We start from the raw sequence: 22,028 nt of genomic DNA on the forward strand, positions 1-22,028 counted from the left end.
AGTATTTGTATAAATGTTTAGTTCTCTCGGGTAAATACCTAAGTGTGGCATTGGATTTTATAATGGTTGTACCATATAAAATTCGAAACAGCAATGTATGAGATTTCCAGTTGCTTCTCATCCTTGTCAACACTTGGCTTTTTAATTTTAGCCACTCTAGTGAGTTCTAGTGTATTCATATCTCATTGTGGTGTTCACCGGCATTTCCCTGATGTGGTAACCAGTTTCCAAGATGGCACCCAGTGATCCTCATCTTCCAGTATTTATACTTTTGGGTAGTCCAGCCCCATAATAAATGTCGATTACCTGTGTAAACAATAGACTATTGCTGGAATGACAACTGAGTAATTTATGAGAACAGGTCATGAGAGACTTTGTAGTTTCTGTCTTGTTCTCTTTCAGACCACTTACTCTAGGAAAAACCAGCTACTATATCATGAAGACACTCAAGCAGTACTATGGAGAGATGTATGCCATGAGGGATTAAGGCTACCTGCCAATAGCTAGCACTAATCTGCCAGTTATGGGAGTGAGCCATCTTGGAATTGGATCCTGCGGTCATAATCAAGTTTTATGATATGGCCCTGGCCACCATCTTGACTGTAGTGTCATGAAAATTTCTGAGTCTTAAACACCCAGCTAAGTGACTCCTTGGTTCTTGACGTATGAAAACTGTGTGAGGTAATACAAGTTTATAGTTGCTTTAGTCTGTTAAATTTTGGGGGTAATTTGTTACGCAGAAATAGACAAATAATACGGATTTTGGTACTTGGAGGTGGGCGCTACTGTAATTCCTGAACTGTGGGAGTGCCATTGGCACCAGGCAGTAGGTGAAAGGTGGGAAGACTGTGAGGGAAATGTCAGTGAAAGCTTATTAACAGAACTTTGATGGCCTTTGAGGAGGCTGCCAGTGAGGGTTTATAGGAATGTGAAGTAGGCAGGATTCTAAGGTGGCCCTCAAGATTCCTGGCCCCTAATGTGTTTTGCATAATCACCCCATTGAATGTGAGCAGGACCTGTGAGTATGACAGAACATTACCACCATGATTATGTTATCACGTATGGCAAAAGGAATTTTGCAGATATAATTAAGGTCTCTAATCAGTTGACTTTGAGTTAATAAAAATGGAGATTATCCTGGGTAGGCCTGACCAAAGCACATGAGACTTTGAAAGACATTAATAGCAGCAACAGGGATTCTTCTGCTGGCATTGACAAAGTGAACTAGCATGTTTTGAGAGGGCCTACAGGCAGCTTAGGGAAAGGTATTCTGGGTAGAGAGAACAACATGGGCAAAATTAGGAGGCTTGAAAGTGTATAGTCTGTCTGTGTGTAGTCCGGCTAGTGGGAAGAGTGACAGGAGACACCAGCTGAGAGGTGTATACCGTGCTAGGGAGCTGGACTGTCTCCATTGGCAGCAGAGGGGAGTTGTAAGCAGGGAAATAACATTACCATCATCTTTAGAGAGTACTTTCTATGAGCCAGGAACTAGGCTAAGAACTTGAGTGCATTATCTCATTTAATCTATTAATATAATAGTACCGCATGACAAAGTGGCTATCATTATCGCCACTTTACAGGGGAGAAAACTTAATCTTGGAAAACTTATGCCCAAACCCAGCAGGTGATAGAATTTGAATTCCATCTAACACCTAAAGCTATTCTGCATATCATTTCTAGATCATTTTACCTAGAAGAGAATAAGAATAATTATAAGAATAATTCTAGCAGTGTTATAGAATAGGGATTGAAGAAAGGCCAGGCAAGGAGCCTGCTCAGGTTATTATAACGGTTTTGAGGAAAGATGATGAGGGCATTAAGTATATTTTCAGTGCTTGTTCTGCTATGTTCTCTGTAGCCACATTGAGTCAGTTACTTGTTGGAGCATCAGGAGCCTCTGTAAAATGAGGACAGTAGTGTTGCTGACATCATAGGGTTGGTGAAAGGATTAAATGAAAAAATGTCTGTCAATCACTTAGCACCACGTCTGAGATGTAGTTGGCCCTTAATATACACAGAAGTTTACAAGGTATTTGTTTGTTTAATAAAGACAGGTCCACTCCAAGAAATGTTATTAAGTACTTAATAACGTGTGCTTTGAGGTGTACACATGAGTACAACAGCGAACAACATGAGCAGGTAAATAACTGAACAAACAAATAATTTTAAGTGCAGTAACTCTGTAAAGAAAAATGGAGGATGCTAATTTTTAACTCCGGTCAGGAAACTTTTGATGTATTTTTCTATATCTTTATTTAATAATCTTCTGATAATGAGTTAATTTAATATAAACTCAGATAAAATTTTTTGACAAAACTAAGAGATAAACCAAAATGAAATATCCGATTAGGATCCCGAATCGCGCCTCCCGAGGTTAGTACTACCCCTCACGACTCCTCCCTCCGCGACAGCCACGCCTCTTCTGGGTTTACAGTTCAGAATCACGCCGGCCTCATTCTACCGCTGCTCTCTCCTGGATCTCGGCCACGGATCTTTTGCTCGCGAAAGTTCCTCCGTCTAGCTGCACACAACGCTGCTGCAGGAAACCGAGGTAAGGGATTTGCCGGGACTTAGCTCCACCACACTCCCCGAGGCCCCGCCCCTCCTCTCTGTCCCTCCCCTAGGCCCAGGTCTCCCGCGTTGCACGTGCAGTTGTTGTGGTTCTACGTCACGTGGTCCCGGAAGTTCACGACAGACCCGCCTCAAACATGGCGGCGCCCAGCGCGCGAGGACGTGGTCCGCTTCTGCTCCGGCTTGGATTGTAGCCTTGACGAGGTCTGAGCGACCATGGACCGGCCGGGGTTCATGGCAGCGCTGGTGGTGAGTGCGGGGCGGTGGGGTGGGTTGCTCAGAGTGCCGGCGTCCGGCATTGGAGGCCGTGGGGGTTCTCTGCACTGGTTTTCTTCCGGTTTTGCGCGCCGGACTGTCCTCGGGTTACTGGCAGCCAGGTCTGAGAGGGAGCACGAGGCTCCCAGGCCACCGGCGGGCCAGGTGTTAAGGCTATGTCTGTACTGCCAGGTCATAAGAGACAGGTGGGGGAAGGAAGGTGACTCATTGTCTTTTGCACCCTCATTTACTTAAAAAAGAGCTTCTATTATACACTGTTAACTACTCTTCCATTAAATAGTGTAACTACTCTAGAGATCTTGGGAATTAAAGAAATGTACGTAACACAACAACAAAAACCTTACTCAAATCCCTCCCAGCCCTTCTATTCAATACTACGTTTCTCATTTTGCTGCATCTCTTTTCAGTCTTAGAAAATGACATGTCCTTCTGTTCATTCAATACATAATCTGCTATTTCTGCTCCAAGCCTAGGCTTTGGAGAAATATTAATGAGCACACATAGCTCATCGGGAACGCTGCGGAGTCAATAAACAGGCTTAGTATTTAATTCCGTAGCAGAAAACTACGAGAATCAACATGAATTAACAGAAAAAAAAAGTCCTTTACCAAATATTTTGGAGCCTCTGGTAGAGGATACTAGATACAGCAGTTAACAAGACAGAGTTTGGCTGCCTACGTTTTCATTATGTGGAATGGGCAGAGACAGACAATAAATAATTTTAAAAATGATTTTCATAGGGAAAATGGAGGCCCACAGTGATTTAGTCACTTAATTATCGAATTTTGGTGTTGCAGGTGTTGAGGATAACATGGTGAACAAGATAGACCTGCTCCTAAGGGTCAGGTGTTAGAGACAAAATAGTAAAATGACTGTTGGGATAAATAACAGGTGGGCTAGGTTCAGGGTGTTAGGGGAATATATGGAAGTAGGGATGTCTTAGCCAGACTTGTAAGATGATAGCTTTAAATCTAGATTTGTTGAAACTTGTATAAGGTAGGTCTTAGAAATATAAAGAAATAATGTTACTGATTTTTTTTTTTTTTTTTTTTTTTGAGAAGGAGTCTCACTCTTGGCCCAGGCTGGAGTGCAGTGGCGCCATCTCGGCTCACTGCAGGCTCCACCTCTCGGGTTCACGCCATTCTCCTGCCTCAGCCTCCCGAGTAGCTGGGACTGCAGGTGCCCGCCACTACGCCCAGCTAATTTTTTGGGTTTTTAGTGGAGACGGGGTTTCACCGTGTTAGCCAGGATGGTCTCGATCTCCTGACCTCGTGATCCCGCCCGCCTCGGCCTCTCAAAGTGCTGGGACTACAGGCGTGAGCCACGGCGCCTGGCCAATGTTACCGCTTTTAAGGAGCTTTCCTGTCTACCTGGTGACACAGCAGCAGTAGTTTGTCAGTTAACATTCCTGTGCCAGGAACTGGGGTAAGCTCTTTACATACATTATCCCATTTAATTCTCACAATAATTGAACTCTTATCCTAATTTTCCAAATGAGGGAAGTGGGATACCAAGAGATTAGATAACTAGTTCAAAATCACACAAGTGAGATCCATTTCGTCTGTGTAAGTATTGGAGCTCATATTCCAACCCAGGTGATGTCACCTGGGAGTCCTGCCCTTATCTGCTTCTTGATACTCTCCGAAGTCAGCAAAGGTCGCAATTGCTAAAACACAGGTGAGTGCTGCAGTTAACAAAAGAATGGATTTAGTATATACTTAATTAAAGTATGATACACATGCAGTAAAGTATACTTTTTTCCCAATGTATTTATAGAGGGTAAAATTAGAATCAATAGGTGGAAGTTTTAAGAAACTAGATTTCATTCCAGGTAAAGGAAAAACATTTTATTTATGCATTCAGCACACAGTTTTTCTTCCATCTATTCTGCCCACTGGGTATTGTGGTAGGCTTTGTAGATACAGTGGCAGATAACCCCATTTCAAGTAGGGAAGAAAGGCCAACAGATAAAACAGTTGCAATGAATAAGTGCTATGAAAGAAATGAACTGAAGATGCGACAGAGTAGGCAAATATTGGTGAACCTCTTAGATGGAGTGACCAAGGAAAGCCACGAAGAGGTGACATTTCAGCTAAGACCTAAAAGATAGGAAGGGGCTTGAATTTTTGATGATCAGAGTGGGAGGTTCAGTCATGGGGAATGGCTCAAGTGGAAAGAGCTTAGAGTTTTCAAGTGGTGAGGCCTAATGGGTAAGGATAGCATGGCAGGGCTTGGTATGGGAGGGGTAGGCAAAGCCAGCTGAGGTGGGGCTTTATGGGCTAGGGAAAATAATTTGGATTTCATTTGAAGTGTAATGGAAGCCATTGAAATGTTTTATTATCAGAGTAGTACGGAAGTGGAGTGGCTACTTTTTAATGTCTTGGAGTGCCTTTGAGACACAGTGAACACTCCTGAGGGAGTTTGGTTTTGCTTACTACTCTTTTACCAGTACCTGGCCCTAGGTAAGCACTCAGTACTACTTTGAATGAAAAGCCTAGATGATTGCTGAAGTCTTGAAACTTGGATTTGAAGAATTAAATGAGGTAACATTAAACACACAGAGCAGAGCCTGGCAAGTAGCAGACATTGAAATGCTCCCTTCCTAAAGCTTCATGAAGAGGATTGAATAAGTGGAGAGCCTCTGGGATGTTAGTTATCATTTGGAGCACAGAGTGGGGTATCCAGAAACAAAATCCTCAAAGAGTACATTGAACAGTGCATACTTTTAGGAAAGCAACTGGAACCATGTATTAGCAACCTAAAGATATTTATATAAATAACATTTAACTCAGTGAAGACAGTAAGAAGCTACTAAAACATGGGACAGAGGGGAAGAATTAGACAAACAATGGGAAACCCATTTCTTGGACTAGTCTGCAGCCATAAAAAATAGTGCTTGTGAAGAGAATGTACTATAATTACATGGAAAATGCTTATGAGATAAAATTAAGAGAAAAACATTGCATGTATGTATATTTGCTTGTACCTAATTAAAGCTATGTTAAAACCTATTCCATTCATGGGAAAAAAAAGCCAGATTGAAATACTCCAAAATAGCACTAAGTATTTTTGGTGGTAGGATTACATCGTGTTAGTCTGTTCTCATGCTGCTAACAAAGATACCTGAGACTGGGTAATTTATAAAGGAAAGAGTCTTAATTGACTTACAGTTCCATTTGGCTGGGGAGGCCTCACAGTTATGTGGAAGGCAAAGGAAGAGCAAGTCATGTCTTACATGGTGGCAGACAAGAGAGCATGTGCTGCAGGGGAACTCCCCTTTATAAAACCATCAGATCCTGTGAGACTTACTCACTATTACCAGAAGAGCAAGGGAAAGACCTGCCCCCATGATTCAATTACCTTCCACCAGGTCCCTCCCACAACACATTGGAATTATGAGAGTTACAATTCAAGATGAGATTTGGGTGGGGACACAGAGCCAAACCATATCATTCCACCCCTGGCCTCTCCCAAATCTCATATCCTCACATTTCAAAACCAATCATGCTTTCTCAACAGTCCCCAAAGTCTTAACTCATTTTAGCATTAACTCAAAAGTCCACAGTCCACAGTCTCATCTGAGACAAGGCAAGTCCCTTCTGCCTATGAGCCTGTAAAATCAAAAGCAAGTTAATTACTTCCTAGATACAATGGGGTTACAGGTATTGGGTAAATACACCCATTGCAAATGGGAGAGATTGGCCAAAATGAAGGGGCTGTAGGCCCCATGCAAGTCTGAAATCCAACAGGGTAGTCAAATCTTAAAGCTCTGAAATCATCTCCTTTGACTCCATGTCTTACATCCAGGTCACACTGCTCTAAGAGGTGGGTTCCCATGGTGGCTTTGTGGGATACAGCTCCCCTCCTGGCTGTTTTCATGGGCTGGCATTCAGTGTCTGTAGCTTTTCCAGGCACAGGGTTCAAGCTGTCAGTGGATCTACCATTCTGGGGTCTGGAGGACAGTGGCCCTCTTCTCACAGCTCCACCAGGTGGTGCCCTGGTGGGGACTCCCTATTGGGGCAGCCACATTTCCCTTCCACACTGCCCCAGTAGAGGTTCTCTAGGAGAGCCCCACCCCTGCAGCACACCTTGGCCTGGACATCCCGACGTTTCCGTACATCATCTCAAATCTAGGCAGAGGTTCCCAAACCTCAGTTCTTGTCTTCTGCACACCCACAGGACCAACACCATGTGGAAGCTGCCAAGGCTTGGGGCTTGCATCCTTCGAAGCCATAGCCTGAGCTCTACCTTGGCCCTTTCTAGCCACGGCTGTAGTGGCTGGGACACAGGGCACCAAGTCCTGAGGCTGCACACAGCAGGGGGGCCCTGGACCCAGCCCAGGAAATCATTTTTTCCCTCCTAGGCCTCCAGAGCCTGTGATGGGAGGGGCTGCCATGAAGGTCTCTGACATGCCCTGAAGACATTTTCCCCACTGTCTTGTCAATTAACATTTGGCTCCTGGTTATTTATGCAAATTTCTGCAGCCAGCTTGAATTTTTCTCCAGAAAATGGGTTTTTCTTTTTTACCGCATCATCAGGCTGCAAATTTTCCAAACTTATGCTTTGTCACCTCTAGGATGCTTTGCCACTTAGAAATTTCTTCTGTCGGATACCGTAAATCATCTCTCTCAAGTTCAAAGTTTCACAGATCTCTAGGGCAGGGGCAAAATGCTGCCAGTCTCTTTGCATAGCAAGAGTGGCCTTTACTCCAGTTACCAAGAAGTTCCTCATCTCCATCTGAGTCCACCTCAGCCTGGATTTTATTGTCCATATCACTGTCAGCATTTTGGTCAAATCCATTCAACAAGTCTCTAGGAAGTTCCAAACTTTCCCACATCTTCCTGTCTTCTGAGCCCTCCAAACTGTTCCAGCCCCTGCTGCTTACCCATTCTGAAGTCGCTCCCACATTTTCAGTTATCTTTATAGTAGCACCCTACTGTGGGTACCAATTTCCTGTATTAGTCTGTTCTCACACTGCTGATAAAGACATACCCAAGACTGGGTAATTTATAAAGGGAAGAGGTTTAATGGACTCACAGTTCCACATGGCTGGCAGAGGGGCCTCACAATCATGGTAGAAGGCAAAGGAGGAGCAAAGTCACGTCTTACATGGCTGCAGATGAGAGCGTGTGCAGGAGAACTCCCCTTTATAAGATGATCAGATCTTGTAAGACTTATTCACTATCACCAGAACAGAATGGGAAAGACCTGCCACCATGATTCAATTACCTCCCACGAGGCCCCTCCCACAACATGTGGGAATTATGGGAGCTACAATTCAAGATGAGATTTGGGTGGGGACCCAGAGCCAAACCATTTCATATGTGTTCTTTTCTTTTTTTTTTATGAGACAAGATCTTCCTCTGTTGCCCAGGCTGGAGTGCAGTGGCACTGTCTTGGCTCAAGTGATCCTCCCACCTCAGCCTCCTGAGTAGCTGGGACTAGAGGCATGCACCAACCACGCCTGGCTAATTTTTTAATTAAAAATTTTCTTGTTTTGTAGAGACAGGGTCTTGCTGTGTTGCCAGGGCTGGTCTTGAAGTACTGGCCTCAAGCAATCCTCCTGACTCAGCTTCAAAGTGCTGGGATTACAGGCGTGAGCCACTGAGCCCAGCCCATGTTGTTCTTACAGTTTTTAGAAAATTTTTTTTGTAGAGAGAGGTGTCACAGGTATGAGCCACCACACCTGGCCGACCCTAAGAATTTTTGTCAAAACATTAAAAATGCTTTGGTTGTAAATATATAGGGGAAAAATTGCGAAGCTGATGTTTATTTAGTACACTGTAATTAAAAACATTGGAAACATTAATAACAATTTTTTGGACAAAACCTTATCAACAGTAGTTTGAACATTTGCTTGTGTTCTCATTATGTATTATAGAAGAGCATCTTTTTATGCCTTGGCAAGTTGTCATACTGCTTTCTCAGTTTGGATCAACTTCTAACATTTTATTTTTTGTGCTTTCAATGTTGTGAGTTCCTTTAATGTGAAGACTTGCTGACATAACTTAGTCTGGGACATTTTCATCCTTTTCATCACAACTACTTTCCTTATTTATGTTAAATTTGCTCTCACTTATTTTTTCTAGTTACTTATCTAGATTAATGACAGCAGTGTGAATATTTCCATGGCCAGCTGTTTCTTCTGTAATACCATTTATGTCTGATTTTCGTTTAACTTTGTGTTACCACTTTTCATTTTTTTTTGCATTTTCATCTTTGTTCATCAGTTTTCTGTCTATTTTTATAAAATGTCGTGTGCATTTATTACTGGGAGATGAGGTAACAACTATTTGCTTTGCTGTCTGTGCATAAACTGAGTAATAGGCGGTGATTTCTGTTAATTGTATTGTTATTTGTGGACTGAACAAGTGGTAAAGTTTACACTTTATCCAGTTACTCATAGTTAATATGCTGTGGTAACTGAAATTTGACCTGGGTCATTGGGAGATTCATGTTATTTAAGTAAATCATGGTAACTGAAATTCATGTATGTAGGTACCATGCAAAGTGAGGACCGCTTGTAGTTTTTGTTCTTGTTTTCCTGTTTTCAGTGAGGTGATTTTTGGCTGGTGCTGTCATCTGGGGAGCTTTTTCATGATACTTGGGTGTCTTCTCACTGGACCTGCCCTTCTGCTGAGAACCACCTACAGGCAGTAGGATACTTGAGGGCAACAATGTGGGTTACGATGGCAGGGGTTCTTGGGTGGAGTGAAGAAAGGTAATACAAATGAAGTATTGGGTATACTATTAAAAGAGGTTTTCTGTTTTGTTGTTTTTCTTGTTTTGCCTCTTATCTTTTCTGGATAGTGACCTCCTAGTTTTCAATTTGGAGTAAAGGGCATCTTTAAAGTAAAGATTATCTCCAAATTTATAAAAAATTGAGAATTATGCTTCTCTTTCTTAGGACTTATGTGACTTGTTTATTTTTGGCATTTATGTCAGAGTGAGCAAGTCTTCCCTTTTTGCTTGCTTTTGTGTTGAGCAACAAATTATCTAAACACAAGTATATTCCAAATTTTGCTCAGCCCGTGGAGCACGCAAAGCACTGCTTGGAGAGCACCAATCATGCAAGGACCACAACTGATAACCACCACTGTGATGGAGGCATTTTTTTGTGCATCTCTACTACCCACAGATGGGACTACCTTTCTTTTTTCATTTTTCTTTCTGTTTAAGAAAGGCATACTTGGAAAGTTTTAGTATTTGATAACTTAGCTGTAAGTGACTTGTTAATGTGCTTTTGTTACCACTTCCAAACCCTACTACTACATGTTGAAAGTTGCTCTAAATATTAAATCTTTTGTAATACAGACAAAATTTGGGTAACATTAATTAAATTCCAAATAAAGGAAAGATAAAAGTTACACCCACAGTTATCTCACCTCCCCAAATCAGGTGTCTTTTACATGCTTAACCAGATACATTTGTTGGCCTTTGCTGTGTTATTTGGGGTTGAATGCCTGAAAAATATGGTCCCCCACCTTCAGGGATTTAGAGTCTAGTAGGAGGCAGATGCTAAACGAAACTTAATTATATAATTCCAAGTGGTGGTAACACTTAACTGTTTACTGAGCACTTTAAAAGTGCTTATGCAACTTTTTCATAGCTGAGGTCATATAGGTATAATTTTATATTCTACTTTAAAAAATTAACGTATAAGTTTGAATACAAGAATCATAAAGCAATTTGAACACTAATATTTCTCTTAAGTTTTTGAAGTTGATGCTGAATGTTCCTGTCAGGCATCACATGATTTGGTTTCTGTTGAGTCAGTTCACTGGGGGTTCTTGTCCAGAGAGCAGAATTTGAGAAGAGCTTTTAATTCATTATTGCTAGTGAAAAACTTGAATTTACAGATTTTAATATATGAATTTGTCAGTTGAGTTGAATATAGGAATGTCATCTTCAGTGTTTGGTAAAGTACTCTTTAGGCTTTTGCATGGTTTTTAGTATTTGCATGTCAGTATTGGTACCAGCAAACTTTGAAGGATGTTTATAGTAATGTAATTCTAAAAATAGTAGTTTATTGATAATTGATTAAGGCCTAGGCATTTTGCTAACCATATAACAGGTTCATCTGATTGTGTTTAGTTCTCATTTATTTTATTTAATTCTCAAAAACTCTATGAAGTATAGGTACTCTTTTCCCTGTTTCATGTGTCAAGAAACAAAGGCTCAGAGAGGTTAGTTTCCCTAAGAAGACTGATATGGTTTGGCTGGGTCCCCACCCAAAATTTCATCTTGAATTGTAATCCCCATAATCCCCATGTGTCAAGGACGAACCAAAGGTGGAGGTAATTGGATCGTGGGCACAGTTCCCCCATGCTGTTCTCCTGATGGTGAGTGAGTCTCATGAGATCTGATGGTTTTATAAGTGTCTCGCATTTCCCCTCTTACACTCACTGTGTCCTGCCACCCTGTGAAGAAGGTGCTTGCTTCACCTTTGCCCTCTGGCATGACTGTAAGTTTCCTGAGGTCTCCCCAGCAGTGCGGAGCTGTGAGTCAACTAAACCTCTTTTCTTTATACATGACCCTGTCTCAGGTATTTCTTCATAGCTGTGTGAGAACAGACTAATACAAAGACCAAGTTGAAACCGAAGCTAAATCTGTTTGATGCCAAAGCTGTGTTCTTAGGCAATACTTAATTTGAAAGAATTCCTGGAGAAATGGAAGAATAATCGAGTCAGATTCTAGAACATTGTTATTGTATTCTTGAGAATAGCCTCACTAAAAAAAAACTGAATGTACACAGTTCTTTCCATTAGGAGGTAATATTAAGCAGAGATTTCTGGAGAAGTCCCCCTGAGTATTCCACAAAGTGGTCATGGTGGCTGAGGAATGCTGGGAAGAATAGCAGCAGATAGCAGACCCTGACTTTTGGTTGTCACACATGCTGTGGCAGACCAGAACAGGGACCACCAAGCAGTGCTTGACTGCAAGATTTCTTCTGAACATTTCCTCTTTTTACAAAGTGTTATCTCATCATCCCACATTTCTATTTTAGCAACCCTGCTATATAAGAGACACTCGGTTAGATATTTAGGAAGACAGGTGACTAACTGATCTGGTTTCTACTCTGAAGGATCTAAATGTCAGACATGATGGTTAGTACCAAAAGTGAAATATAAACAACATTATATACTAGAGTCAAGGACATAGCATTTAATTCTGACTGGAAAATTGGGAAAGGCTTTATGAGGAATGTGGCATTGGGTTGCAGCTTTAAGAACGGAGAGGATTTTGTCAGGGGTGTGTGTGTGCATGTATGTATGTATGGGGGTGGAGGCGATGGTGGTTTACTGGCTGCAATAGGCAGGAGACAAGGATAAGAAGGGAATTTTAGGCCGGGCGTAGTGGCTTATGCCTGTAATCCCAGCACTTTGGGAGGCTGAGGTGGGCGGATCACCTGAGGTTTGGAGTTCAAGACCAGCCTGATCAACATGGAGAAACCCTGTCTCTACTAAAAATACAAAAAATTAGCCGGGCTTGGTGGCTCACGCCTGTAATCCCAGCTACTTGGGAGGCTGAGGCAGGAGAATCAATTGAACCTGGGAGGTGAAGGTTGCAGTGAGCCGAGATCGTGCCATTGTACTCCAGCCTGGGCAACAAGAGCAAAACTCTATGTCTCAAAAAAAAAAAACAAAATGGAATTTTAGACTGAGAGAAAAACCTAAGCAGAAGCACAGGAATGAGAAGTTTTAGGAAACAACTGGGTGCAGTGGCTCATGCCTGTAATCCCAGCACTTTGGAAGGCCAAGGCTGGTGGATCACCTGAGGTGAGGAGTTCAAAACCAGCCTCGCCAACAGGGTGAAACTCTGCTTCTGCTAAAAATACAAAAATTAGCCAGTCATGGTGGCATGTGCCTGTAGTCTCAGCTGCTCCGGAGGCTGAGTCAGGAGAATCGCTTGAACCTGGGAGGCAGAGGTTGCATTGAGCTGAGATTGTGCCACTGCACTCCAGATGGGGTGACAGTGAGACTCCATCTCAAAAAATAAATTGTTTCAGGACATGTTTGAGATGTTTGAGTAGTCAGATTGGTTGAAAACTCCAAGGTCTATAGAGGGTGAAGCTTCATGAAGCTGCAGAGGAGGTAGCTTAGGGTCAGTAGGTTGAGGTTCTTAGTTACCGTTTGCTGAGTGGCTTCTATATATCAAGTACAACCAGTAAATTAGAGATTTTTTTTTTCCCCAGGGGAAGCATTAATTTTGAATGACTTAGCTTTTATATATTTGTAATATTCATTATAAAACTTGAGCAAATAAAAAATTAACAAGATTGTTTAAAAATTAATAATTCTTGTTATTTAAAATTGTTAAAAATTATTTAAAAATTAATTTCTTGTTAAAAAAATTAACAAGAAATATTATTAACAGTAGTATTTCTCATCCTGAATCTCTTTCCACAGAGGCAATAATTTCTAGCAATTTACTGTTTATGCTCCAGACTTCTAATTATGCATATACAAATAGTTACACGTTTTAAAAGATGGGATTATATAGCATATATTGTTTTATAGCTAATTTGATTAATTTAAGAATATAGTGTATGTTTCTGTGCCAATAAGTATGGGTTTACCCCATTTTTTTTTTTTTTTTTTGGTTAGAGACAGGATCTTGCTCTGTTGCCCAAGCTAGAGTGCAGGGCAGTGGCGTGATCATAGCTTACTGCAACCTCAAACTCCTGGGCCCAAGTGAGCATCCCACCTCAGCCTCCCAGCAGCTAGGACTACAGATATGAGCCACTGCACCCAGCCTACCTTGTTGTTTTAAAGGCTATGTAGCAATTCATTATTTATGTATAACTTAATTTACTTAACAGGGCCCCAGTGGATGGACTTTTAGGTTGTTTTCTATTTTTTATTATTACAGAAATGCTGTAGTAGACATTCTTGTATATTTGTGCATTTATTTCTGTGGAAGAGATGCTTAGTAATAACTGGATCAAAGGTTTGATAATTTAAAATGTTCATTTTGCCAAATTGTCCTCCAGTAGATTATGGTAATGTTTTCGTTAACAGTGCCCATACCCATTCTTCATATTTTTAATTTTTTTCTAATTGGGAAAACATTTTTGTTTTTATTTGATAATGACAGAGAATCATATTTTCATATTTTTGTTAGTCATTTATATTTTTCTTTTGGGAATTGCCAGGTCCTGTCTTTTGCTATTTTTGAAAAAATTCAGTGTACCTTTTTAAGGTTGATTTGTAGTGCCTTCTAAAATATAGATAGTAACCCTTTATTAAAGCCATTGAATGCCTCCTATTAATATGTGCTGGTGCTGGAAACATATTAGTAAAGAAAACAGATATAGATCTTGTGGTTTAATTGGACTGGTACTGAACAAATGGTCAGAGGCAAAACTATGTAATTAAAATTGTGTTCAGTGCTTGGAAACAACAGGATCTAAACCTGAACTGGAGATTAGGGGGCATCTGTATAAAGTCCTTGAAATGAGGAAGATCAGATGATTTAGAGGAAAAGATCCAGGTGGAAAGAAAGGACTGAACAAAGGGCCCATAGTGCGAGTTTTGGGAGTTGGAGGGGCTCCAGAACCTCCAGAGCCTGGAAGGCCGTGGTAGGGTTTTCTTCTTCATCCTCGGGGCTGTTGGAAATTTGGAAGATTTATAGGCTGGAGAGTGGCAAGATGAAATTTGGATTTTATGAAAATGATTAGTACAGAGAGGCAGCGAGCACTGCAGGGAGAATGAATGGGAAGTGGGGAAGACGACAGGTATGTCAGAAAGCAGAGGTGGCAGTTCTGCAGTGAGGAAGATGGTGGTTCAAGTCATGGGTGGCCACTTCATTGTGGAGGAAACCGAGACTGTCAGGGGAATGTTTCCCTTGAGAAGCCATGTTAATGTTATGGCTGGCTCTTCTTAGCTGTCGTTTAGGCCAGTGGCCTCTATTAATTTTGCTTAGTTACATTACACAGATGGTTTGGTTTCGCCCTAGAGGGGAGTAGCAATGCTGTTTTTATGGTGTGCCCTCCTCCTTTTGAGAAAAAAAGTTTTATAGCATGTAATTCTGACCTATAACTTCTCAGAGTAATTGCAGAGCACTAATTGGGCACTTCCTCTCTACAGTCTGCCAACACTTCTTACGTTTATTAACTTAAGGTAGAGACATGTATTTTATCTATAAGATATTGAGGGCTCGATACATTGTGATGCTGTAGCAAGGTTTGCTGGTTGTCTGGGTTATGTCCTATTTCTTTGGATTTTTTTCTAGTTAGAACTTTTTGGTATAAGCTACCATAAATTATGAAATGAATCACTTGCCTGATAACTTTCTGATAGATGATTATAGCAAAATAACATTTTCAGGCTAAAGAATAAAAGAGTTTGATGGAGTTCTTTATAATTAGGTTGTTACTGGCTTATATATTTTTTACATAATTACATACAAAACAATATTGATATAGGCATTCCTTAAGGTTTTTGTTTAAATCTGAAATATGTGGTTGTGTGGATAAATATATGGGTATTCTTATTCTTCAGGTTCTCTGTTAGCTGTTTTTCTTTTTTTTCAGTCTCGTGAATTTAAATGACATTTGAGTTATATTGAAGTTTGAAATCGATAGAAGCGATTAGTAATCCTTGAGTGATGTTTTACCAGACAAGTAAATTGAATCTGGTCATTTTTTTCCTCAGAAGATAATAATTGTGATGAAAGGAGGGTTAGAGAATCAATACATGTAAGGTAGCCAACTAGATTAAAAGAGTAATTATTGATTAAAATTTAGCAGTAGATAGCACTTCTCTGAATCCTCTCCTAAGATTAAAGAGAAAATTAGAGTGAAGTGCAGCATGTTTTTAAATAATCTAGTCGCATGAGACATTTTCGCCAGGGTTCTATTCTCTCTGTATTTTGAGAAAACGAAGAGGCAGGCAAAATATTTACCTACCAAATTATTATTAGAGATGAGGTCTCCCTGTGTTGCCCAGGCAGGAGCATAGTGGCTATTCATGGGCATAATCATAGCTCACTGTAATCTCAAATTCCTGGGCTCAAGCGATCCTCCTGCCTCAGCCTCCCAGGTAGCTGGGATTACAGGTACATACCACCATGCCCGGCTCTACTTAGTGAATTTTATAAAAATCCTGAAACAAGAAGTAAGAAGAGTTTTGATAGTTGGCCTTTTTACTTTCCTACATTACTTGTGAACTTTTTCCCATGACTTAGGGAAGGCCACCTTTATATCCAGAAAGAAATCCCATGTTATTGGATATTCTTTTGGTACTGCTTGGTTTCTCTACTGGCACATCTCTGTGCCCTTTTGGGTGACGTCTTCTTAGGTAATTTGCAGAGTAGAACTTCAGGGTCTTTGGGCTTCTTTAATGTCTTTGGGCTGATCATGAAGTATAGTATTACTATTTGTAGTAATGTACTTGTCTAGTGTAAATTAATTTTTAATAATTAACCTGTGCTAGTTAATTTGAAAATAGGTATTGGATTTATCATTAAAGTATTTCATTTTTCAAGTTAACTCCTGGGATGGTTTTATGGTGAGCGGTAAGTAAAGCAGATAGTATTTGCTAGGTACCAAGCTTTGTAGCATTGCACATTTTGTAAACTCGAAGGATGGAAACAATCAGTTTGAAGTTCGATTGTATGTTTGAATAATACTGATGATCTTTTTTTCCTTTGTCATGAAATGTATAGTCTAAAAATGTGTATTTTTACTTTTTGAATAGATAATGTATTTACATGGTTCTGATTTCAAAATATAGCAAAAAATAGCAATTTAGTTAAAAAATTACTATGTAGGAAAGTTTCCTCTTTATAATGCCTCTGTCTGCCTGCTGTAAACTGATTTTGACTCACATCTTTAAATGATGGCTTTAGATCTGGGTGATCTTTTCGTATCAGAACAAACGTTATGTTTTTGTCTTTTTCACTAGTAAGTAGTGCATCTGTATTGACATTTTTGAGACCCACATTTTGAAACAACTAATGATCCTTGTGAATCTAGATCTGTATTTTAATAATCACACATGTAAGGATTCATATGTATTAGCCTTTCTTTGATGCTGTTTGTGTTCATATTTTCTCAATTTCTGTTTTCTTTGACTAAGGTGTAATGAGTTTAAAAATATTCTACATATGTGTCACTGTAATCATGAGGTACAGAGTTAGCTCTTAATCAGTTTTTTCCCCCCAAAATCCATTTAGCAGAAATTAATCAGTTTTTAAAGTACAGCTTCCCCAAAGCAACATGGTATCTCTTGGGAGATGACTAGTTGGGGCCAGATTTTAATTTCCTTTAGGAATTTAGCTCTTAAAAAAAATCAATTTATTCACTTGATTTAAAAATTATCAAGGAATTTTCAAATACTATTAAAGCGAAGAGAATACTGTATGAGTCCTTAGATGTGTGATTATTAAAATACAGATCCAGATTCACAGAGATCATAAGCTGTTTCAAAATTCCAGTCTGAAAGGAGTCAATTTGGATTCACTGCTTATTAAGACAACAATATAACATTTGGTCTGACATGAAAAGATAAAGTGTTAAAAAAAAAAGTACAGAATACTGCATATTGTACATCATCTTTTCTTTTTAAAGAAAATGAGACTGTATGTTCATACATGCTTATATATGTTTAAAGTAACTTTGGAAGGATACAGCAAGTAACCAATAAAAGTGGTTTACCTGAGTTATTAGGAACAAGGTTGGAAGGAGACTTTGAGCTCTTTACCTTTTTTCTGAGGTTTATTTGTTGTTCTTGTTGGCTATTTATTTATTTTTAAGAGACAGGGCCTTGCTCTGTCACCTGTGCTGGAGTGCAGTGGTGGGATCATATCTCACTGAACCCTTGAACTCCTAGGCTCAAGTTATCCTTGTTCCTCAGCCTTCCAAGTAGCTACAGGCATGTGCCGCCATGCCCAGCTTAATTTTTTATTTTATGTAGTGATGATGTCTCACTGTGTTGCACAGGCTGGTATTGAACTCCTGGCCTCAAGTGATCCTCCCACCTCTGCCTCCCATACTGCTGGGAGGCATGAGCCACCACATCTGGACTTTTTTTTTTTTTTTTTTTTTTTTTAGCTTTTTGAACCATGTGAGTACTGTATTAACAATGAATTTAAATTTTGTTTAAAAATTTTTTTATTAAAAATTGATTTAAAAAGAAAATATAAAATTTACAACTTAAAAATATAGCACAATAATGGCTATTTTCCCAGGAAAACTTCTAGATTTAGGCTGACGGTCCTTTGTGCCGCAGAAGTTGTGGACTGAAAGGAATGAGAAATGTGCTTTAAAGACTGTCTTCCTATCTTTGCCCCCAAGTGGCCGAGAGCTTATTTTGTTGTAACCTTTTTTTTTTCTTTTTCTTCCCTCTTTTTTTTTCAAAGGCTGGTGGGGTAGCAGGTGTTTCTGTTGACTTGATATTATTTCCTCTGGATACCATTAAAACCAGGCTGCAGAGTCCCCAAGGATTTAATAAGGCTGGTGGTTTTCATGGAATATATGCTGGCGTTCCTTCGGCTGCTGTTGGATCCTTTCCTAATGGTAAAAAATTATATTCTCACTTCTGTAAAGCCACGATAAGATGGGATTTTCAGAATGGTGTATGGTCTTACCCCCTTAGAATTCCTTGTGTGTTGAAGCTTATCTTCTGAATTTCCTTCTTTAACCTGGTGTCATTATTATTTTTTATTTATTTTAGTTAGGGTCTCACTTTGTCGCCCAGGTGGGAGTGCAGTGGTGAGATGATAGCTCACTGCAACCTTGGCCTCCTGGGCTCAAGCAATCCTCTTGCCTCAGCCCCCTAAGTAGCTGGGACTACAGGCGTGCACCACCACGCCCAGCTAATTTTTGTATTTTTTGTAGATAATGGATTTTGCCATGTTGTCTAGGCTGGTCTTGAACTCCTAGGCTCAAGCAATCTGCCCATCTTGGGCTCCCCAGAGTGCTGGGATTATAGTAGGCATGAGCCACTGTGCTGGGCCTAACCCATTATTTTTGAATCAGATAGTGTTATAGATTCCATTTCAATATATTTGTAGTAGGGAAAAAAAAGCAATCTTTTAAAAATTGTTTCTGTTGTTAAAATTTCCAGCTAGAATCCTTAAAGTGTTATTTTAATGCTGTGATTCTTCAGAACAATCATTCTCAACTTTGCCTGCACATTAGAATCTACTGGGAAGCCTTAAAAAATACTGATGTCCTGTGTCATCCTAGAAGTTTAATTGGTCTAGGCTTCGCCTGGGTATTAGGAGTTTTAATAACTTCCAAGGTGACTCCGCTGTGAAGCCAAGTTTGATAATAGCTGCTTTGGAGCATCTTAGAGACCAGGTGAACCTAAGAGGCATTAAACATTTCTATCCTAATTAAATTGCTCTTACACGGTGCAAGTGTTTCTCACTAATGTTCTCCTGGATACTCTCCTTCCAATGTCTTTTGTTTTGGTTCTGAAGTCATGTTATGTGACTTATGATGCTCTTACTCTTTAGTCAGTGTAATCTGTTTTGTTTAATCTGCTTCTTGGTATACTGTTTGCAGATACTTATTTTAATTGTTTACTGTTGGATGCCTCTAGTGGCATTTGAAAGTTAACTAAAGCAACAAAACAAAAAATCACCATATATAAGACACACCCACAAAACCACAGCTCTAGAAGATTCTTAAATTCTGGGGATTGCTTTTGTTTTTCGCAGGATGATTCATGAGAATTTTTTTCTCTTATGTTAACCTGACATTTAAATGTTCATTCTGTGAGCATAGCATTCATATAAAGATTTGTAGTGCAAAGAGAAAAATAGTATTTCTGTTTCTTTTTTTCTCCTGCCCTTCCCCATCCCCCAGCCATCATTAGAATGGCAAACTGTTTTGGTCATCCTTCGATTTTTGTGTATGTTAATACTCTGAGTAATTGTAACAAGTTGTTAAGTGAGCATCCACTCCATGCCAACCATAGTTTTAAGTACGTGAGAGGGGCATGGGTTCCCCAATTTGTCCACTTTGGAATCACCTGATTACTGAAGAGCTTAAACAAATACAATTGACCCTTGAACAATTTGGCAGTTAGGGGTGTCGATCCCCTGTGCAGTCAAAAATCAGAATATAACTTTTGACTCCCCCAAAACTTAACTACTGATAGCCTGCTGCTGTCTTAATGATAGCATAAACAGTTGATTAACACATACTTTGTGTGTTAAGATATGTATTAACACATGTTTATGTGTTTTATTATTATTATTTTTTGAAATGGAGTCTTGCTGTGTCACCCCCCAGGCTGGAGTGCAGTGGCGCCATCTCTGGTCACTGCAGCCTCCACCTCCTGGGTTCAAGCAATTCTCCTGCTTCAGCCTCCTGAGTAGCTGGGATTACAGGCACATGCCACCACACCTGGCTAATTTTTTTTTATTTTTAGTAGAGACGGGGTTTCACCAGGTTATCCCAACATCACGTGATCCGCCTGCCTTGGCCTCTCAAAGTGCTGGGCTTACAGGTGTGAGCCACTGCACCTGGCAAATGTTTTATATACTGTATTCTTACTATCAGGTAAGCCAGAGAAAAAATACTAAGAAAATCATAAGGAAGAGAAAACGTATATTCAGTAAGTGGAAGTGGATCATCATAAGGTCTTCATGTTGAGTAGGCCGAGGAGGAGGAGGAAAAAGAGGACTTGGTTTTGGTGTCTCGGGTGGCAGAGGCAGAAGAAGTAGAGGAGGTGGAAGGGGAGGCAAGAGAAGCAGGCTCACATAGTGTAACTTTATGGAAATTTATCATAGTTTCTGTCTCACCTTTTTGCTCTTCCATTTCTCTAAAAATGATTCTATATGGTACCAATCCTTTCACCATTTGCTTTAGTTTCAGTGCCCATATTGTATAGAAGGGTCCTTGTCATAAAAGAAGTCAGAAGCAGTCTTTAATAATCAGAACCTTTCTGCTAGATTGTCTGATGTCATTTTCTTTTCTGGCATTCCTTCTTCTACATCTTCTCCCTCGTCATTTGACACTGGTTTGGAAGCACTCATCTCCACCAAGTTGTCTTCTGTTAATTCCTCTGGTGTGGTGTCTGTTAGCTCTTGAATTTAAGATCTATATTTTGAAACCCTTCACCTCCAACCTTTTTTTTTTTTGCCACATCCACAATCTCTTTTATGATTTTCTTGATTGGCTCTGTCATGAATACTGTGAAGGATTTGCCTACTTCTCTTCTTACTAATAAATGTCCTTGGTGACATTTTTCTTTTTCCCAGAACAGGGCACTTTCATCTACATTAGAAATCTATTCAGGCAGATGTTCTTTCTCCTCAATAATTTACTTAATGGCAGCTGGGAACTTGTTTACTGACTCATGGATGGCAGAAGCTGCTTCTCCTGTTATCTTGACATTTTAAAGCCAAATCTTTTTCTAAAATTATCAAACCATCCTTGGCTGGCATTAACTTCTTCAGCTTTAGATCTTTCACCTTCCTTTTGTTTGATCTTGTCATGAAATGACTTTGCTGTTTCTCAAATCATTTTAGAGATAATAAGTATGCCTTTATTATAGCAATCCTTTACCCACATGAAAGCTGCATTTTCAAAACAAGAAAAAAGGTACTTTGCAGGAAGTGCGAAGTTTTCATGCCTGCTGGCATAGCTGCAGCGATGGGTTAATGAGTTTCGTTTCTTTTTTTTTTTATTTTTTTATTATTTTTTTTAACAGTGGATTAAGCTGGATTCATTCATCTTGAAATGGCTGGCAGCCACAGCTTCAGGTTTCAGTCTGTGGTACCTAACAAGCAATTTGACTTTTTCTTGTAATGTCATGACTCCTTTCTGCTTCTTAGGAGCTTTCTTGTAATGTCATCACTTCCAGCATCACTATTGGCACTTCATCTGGGTCCTATGGTGTTATTCAAAGTTTGTGGTATGGCACTAATCACAACAAAAAATACATAAGAACTGGGAGAGATCCTTTTGTTTTGTGATAGGCAATTTATTGGGGTGATGAACTGCTCCTGTGGAGATAATTAGTGTCTCGTGGCATTTTAGGTGGATACTCCGCAACACCTGAACTCACTATAATAGCAAGAGGAGGTGGCAAAGAGGTTACTACAGTAGTATAGTATGTGCTACAGTTAATTTTGTGCAGTTATGATTTAACACTATACATTTTTTTCCCCCTAAGACCAGGTCTTACTCCATTGCCCAGACTGGAGTGCAGTGGCATGACGTT

General features: G+C 40.0%; 1 protein-coding gene across 9 annotated transcripts in view; it reads left to right on the plus strand.

Moving 5' to 3' along the window:
• SLC25A26 (solute carrier family 25 member 26) overlaps positions 1-22,028 on the plus strand; it is a 189,934-nt gene that overhangs the window by 27,787 nt on the left and 140,119 nt on the right. For 6 of the 9 annotated variants that reach the window (XR_010155635.1, XR_010155636.1, XM_054680770.1 and 3 more), the window contains 2 exons: positions 2,435-2,820; positions 18,211-18,367. Coding sequence is in view for 4 of the 9 variants with exons in the window: in XM_054680770.1 (XP_054536745.1) it covers positions 2,788-2,820; positions 18,211-18,367 (190 nt within the window). In the remaining 5 variants the exon portion in view is untranslated. Of the gene's footprint in view, positions 1-2,434; positions 2,821-18,210; positions 18,368-22,028 lie in introns of those variants that run through there. The other 3 variants (XR_010155637.1, XM_063806894.1, XM_016941467.4) reach the window with 2 other exon arrangements.

The sequence above is a fragment of the Pan troglodytes genome, chromosome 2 (assembly GCF_028858775.2).
Source record: "Pan troglodytes isolate AG18354 chromosome 2, NHGRI_mPanTro3-v2.0_pri, whole genome shotgun sequence".
Classification (NCBI taxonomy): domain Eukaryota; kingdom Metazoa; phylum Chordata; class Mammalia; order Primates; family Hominidae; genus Pan; species Pan troglodytes.